The following is a 4,581-nucleotide window of genomic DNA, read 5'->3' as shown; positions in this document are numbered from 1 at the left end:
TATTGAATAATATATCATCTGGATGCAGGTTGACGTAATCAGTTAAATTGTGATGTTGTATTTTTTCTAGGTCACGTTATTTGTTCCAGAGTGGTGATAGGAAGGAAGTCGAGATCAGGGGTGCTAGCATCTCGGCGGTGGAGGTACACGAATATCTGTCGCGAAACATTCCTGCAATCTGTCAAGTTATCATCGAGTCACTAAGCCTTCTGGTTGAAAATGAAATTTTTATTGATTTAGTTGATGGTGACCGAAAGTGCATTCGTTTTCGAAAGACGAGCAGACCAGAAATCAGGATCAGGAATTTCTCTCTGATTTCAAGCGTAAAACTTCTAACGTGACGATATCTTCTCGCTTAGTTGGACCTCGCAAAACTGCATGCACCCTCCTGCAGACAAAGGGCGCTACCAGAGTGCACGTGAACGTCGTGATGGTCAACCTCTACCTCTGGGATCTGATCAAAACCAAGACGGCTAAAGGCAGTAGCATACAGCTTCCTTTCCATCACATCAGATACATTTACTACTGAGACTCGGTGAGCGATCTATCGTGAACAACCTGCTAGAACCACGGGGAATGTTCCTAGAACCCCCGAGTAAACGGACGACCCTATCCCTAACCGGAAGGTTGGGGAGGGAACACTGGACAGTGTTACCTAACGAACAATCAACTAGCTGTGATTATTAAAACCATTCTAATTACGATTATCTTCATGCAAAGCTGCTGTGATATCGATAAATAAGTATCTTATTAGTAAGAATTTGTTGTCTACCTATTGAAGGTAACACCGTCTAACGATATCGCCTCAATAGATGTGTTTTTAAACATTACTTATGTTGACCTGGTGCAGGTATGACGAATGTAATTGTAAAACAATGCAAAATAAATAACCGTTAGTAACGGTAAATAAGACTTTATTTGCAAGAAAAGACTTTATAAAGAAGCATTTATTTTGCATTTTTGTATTCTGCGTACATAGAATATCTACACACACACACACACACACACGCACACACACACACACACACACACACACACACACACACACACACACACACAGCTCGTGTACATGCTCGTTGCCATGGTTACGTATCGGGAAGCGGTTACATATTATATATATATACAAGAAAAAGAGCTCTAGAACAGCAGAGTAAGGAATACGATTTCTGTTGTTGTATTGGCTCTGCCCTCGCACCTGAAAACTACAAGTGAAAGACTATATTATACGTATAGTGGTCCCTATATAGCTCTTCCACGTGTTAGCTGCCCTTTTCCACGTGTTAGCTGCCCTCTTCCACGTGTTAGCTGCCCTTNACTGAAAACCGCCATTGCCTGGCTAACTTTCACAGCGAACTGGGGATGTGCGAACATCGCGAAATAAGGTAGGAATATACTGCGGAAGAGTTAAAGACAGAAGAAGAAGGAAAAAGCGGCGAGAGAAAGAATTCAATGCAGAACGGAATGTCACACGCAATGCCCAGTACACACGTCAGACAAACGCAACGGCGGCGCGAACGGCACACACACACATCCCAAAAGGCACGAGCACATATCTTCTAATAATTTACTCTCTCAGCTCCGCTGACACCTCTCTCCCCTCCCCTCCCCCCCTCCGTGACTCCACCCCTCTCTCGTCTCTTCATCCTCTCTCTCGCTCTCATTCTCTCTCTCTCTCTCCTCCGCTCTCTCTCTCCTCTCCTCTCTCTCTGTCTCCTCTCTCTCTGTCTCTGTGTCTCTCTCCTCACTCTGTAGTCTCTGTGTGTACTCTCAGAATTCTCCTCTCTCCTCTCTACGCAATTGGTGCTTGCGTGCGATCCCTGACCCATCACTTGACCCACACTGACCCATCCCGACATCCCTCCCTGACCCATCCCGACCCATTCACTGACCCATCTAGACCCATCACTGATCAATCCCTGACCCCATCACTCGACCCATCACCGACGCGGCAGCCTCATTGTAACGACGTCATGCGTTGGCGTTGAAACACGGCAACGCCGACGGGCAATCACACGCACGGTACGACCGCCGCTGCCGCCGCCGCGCTGACGAAACCACGCGCAATGGGGGGCGCTACGTGCTGCAACCATCACGCAGTCTACGAGCCGCTGACTCATATCGCGGTTGCTAGGCCAACGCCGCATCCGTGCTCGTTCTTCTCAGCTCGAAGCTCGCCAGTGTCGCCTCGGATACACACGGCCCTGACGAACGGGCCGACAGGCGGTTCTGCCCGACGGTTCGTCGTCGCTGAACGCCTCGACCGCTGTACATCGCGCCGGGCGCTGCAAATTTCGTCGTCTACGCACCTCGCGCAGCTCTGCCTCGGTCGTCGTCCGCCTTCACCCGCGAGCGCTTCATCGCCGTCTGCTAGCCCCGCACCGGCCGCGAAATCGTTTTCAGCCACGCACTTGAATTCCGGACCCACCATAGATAGTGTTTTGTAATAAATGGTTCTTATATATATGGTTGGATTATAGTTAGTGTTAGGGTTCGGGTACGTGTTAGGGTTAGCGTTAGGGATAGGGTTAGGGATAGGGTTTATTCATTTTACATTGTTGCTTCGAGGAAGTCGAGTGAATGGAGTGCGATGATTGGCTGTGGTCCGGAACTCAAGTGGGAAAAATTTGCGCACGGCCCGACGCGCCAAGATGACGATAGCGGGCCTCGTCGCCACGGCCCTCGTCGTCTACAGCTACGCGTTCGTCGTCGCTGGCATCGTGGACGTTGATGGCGACGCCGACGGAGGCTACCCGCCGCAGTGTCTGCTGTACGAGCGCTACCTGCCGGCGATGACCGTGCTGAATAACGTTGACACGGTGACAACTCTCATCATTCCCTCAATCGTCATTGTCACGATGAACGTGACGATCGCTCGGAAGGTCGTCGCCTTCTACAAGCGTCGCTCAGCGATGTCCGCGGACGCCGTCGGCTCGCCGGCGACCTCCCGCTACGTCGTCGCGCGCGGCTTCCCGACGAACGGAGCGCCCTCTACCCACACGTCGCTGCCGACGCGCACGTGCGCGAGCTTCCACTCCGGCGCATGCGCGTCGCAGCAGCAGCAGCAGCAGCAGCAGCAGCGCCCCCTGCAGGGCGGCGGGGCGACGTTGCGGAACGGCGCGCTGCCGACCAGTTACCGCGACGCGCTGCGCTCGCGCAACCAGATCCGCATCACGAAGATGCTGCTCTTCGTCTCGACGGTCTTCATTACCCTGAACCTGCCGAGCCACGCCGTCCGCCTGCACGTGTTCGTCGTGCACCTGCTAGATCCAGGGTTCGTGCCCACAGAGCGGCTGGAGGTCGGTCAGCAGTACGCTCAGCTCGTCTACAACACCAACTTCTCCATCAACTTTTTCCTGTACAGCCTCGCGGGCGCAGGCTTTCGCAAATCGCTGCGTCGGCGACATGCGTCTAAACAGAGGAATTGCTCCGACCTGTGATTGGCGGATAAAAATCGACCCCGTCCACTTTTCCATTTTTGGAGGATAAAAATAGAATTCGTGGCGTTTCGTTTCACCGGTCATAGCCGCGCGTGAATATTTGCTAATTAATTAGACTAATCGCGCTTCAATAGACTCAAAATTCACAGAGATTAAGGCTAAAGCATGTGTCTATAATAGCTAGAATTTATAGAAATGTAACTCAAATCGTTCGCTCCATATGATCGCTCGTCTACTACAACAACTTCTCTATAAACTTCTTCCTGTACAGCCTCGAGAGCGCCAACTTTTGCAAGGCGCTGCCGATAGCCGTCGTTCACTTCCCGATACGGACGCGAAGTCGCGAGAGTGACTCGGCGAACTCTCACTCGCTGTGAAGCGAGGCGCGGGCGTCCGCCGCCAGGGGGCCCCGCTAGCGATGACTTGACTGACGTGGCCGTTGAGCAGCAAGGAGCCGAATCTACGGAAGGCCTTCCCATGCAACATATATAGAAGACACTAAGCAGTCTGACTGATAGTATATTTGTTTCTCGCGTTTATTTGCTATGTTATAATGGCGCGACTTGTCATGTCGCGAGGCGTTACGGTGTACTAAGAAATAAACGTTCCCGAATAATGTCTGTTAGTACAAACTGCGGTGCGCTTGCTGGGAATCGGCTGATCGTGGAGGTATCCTGCTCCTAGAGTCTTTTAGACCGGTGATGGAGCAGAGAGGTACGTGGAGCAGGGCGCTTCCTGTGGACTTCAACAAGTTATCGAGAAGAAACGTTCATTATGGTAAAAGGTTATCGCAGCCGAACGCACCAGCCGTAGCATCAGTAGTGGTCCTGCTACTCGTGCTTCGCACGCGCGATACAGCATACGGCAGTGCGACGTCACCGCAGCGCCGGGCCACAACAACACACACACACGACACCATACACACAGCCACACAAGCACACACACACAGCCACACACACAGCACACACACACACACCACACACACACCACACGCCACGCACGACACACGCACGCCACGCACACACATTCAGCACGCGCGCATGCACACACAACACACCACAGCACAGGCCGACGCAGCGCACGGCACCATCAACACACACGTGCACACACACACCCACTTCACACACGCGCGCGCGCTGCACAC

General features: G+C 52.2%; 1 protein-coding gene across 1 annotated transcript; it reads left to right on the top strand.

Moving 5' to 3' along the window:
* The first annotated feature begins 2,648 nt into the window (after positions 1-2,648).
* On the top strand, positions 2,649-3,437 carry LOC106819236. The gene is made up of 2 exons (XM_014823881.1): positions 2,649-3,016; positions 3,131-3,437. The coding sequence occupies exons 1-2, from the start codon at positions 2,649-2,651 to the stop codon at positions 3,435-3,437; spliced, it is 675 nt and encodes a 224-aa protein (XP_014679367.1).
* Positions 3,438-4,581: the final 1,144 nt, after the last annotated feature.

The sequence above is a fragment of the Priapulus caudatus genome, unplaced genomic scaffold (assembly GCF_000485595.1).
Source record: "Priapulus caudatus unplaced genomic scaffold, Priapulus_caudatus-5.0.1 Scaffold3013, whole genome shotgun sequence".
In the NCBI taxonomy this organism is placed as follows: Eukaryota; Metazoa; Priapulida; class Priapulimorpha; order Priapulimorphida; family Priapulidae; genus Priapulus; species Priapulus caudatus.
The sequence above is the reverse complement of the archived record's forward strand: the minus strand, read 5'-3'. Positions and strand labels throughout refer to the sequence as shown.

Coding starts and splice junctions, on each gene's coding strand:
- LOC106819236 (XM_014823881.1), top strand. CDS start 2,649: ATGACGATAGCGGGCCTCGTCGCCACGGCCCTCGTCGTCTACAGCTAC. Junction 3,017..3,130: donor ACGTCGCTGCCGACGCGCAC/GTGCGCGAGCTT, acceptor GCTGCCGACCAG/TTACCGCGACGCGCTGCGCT.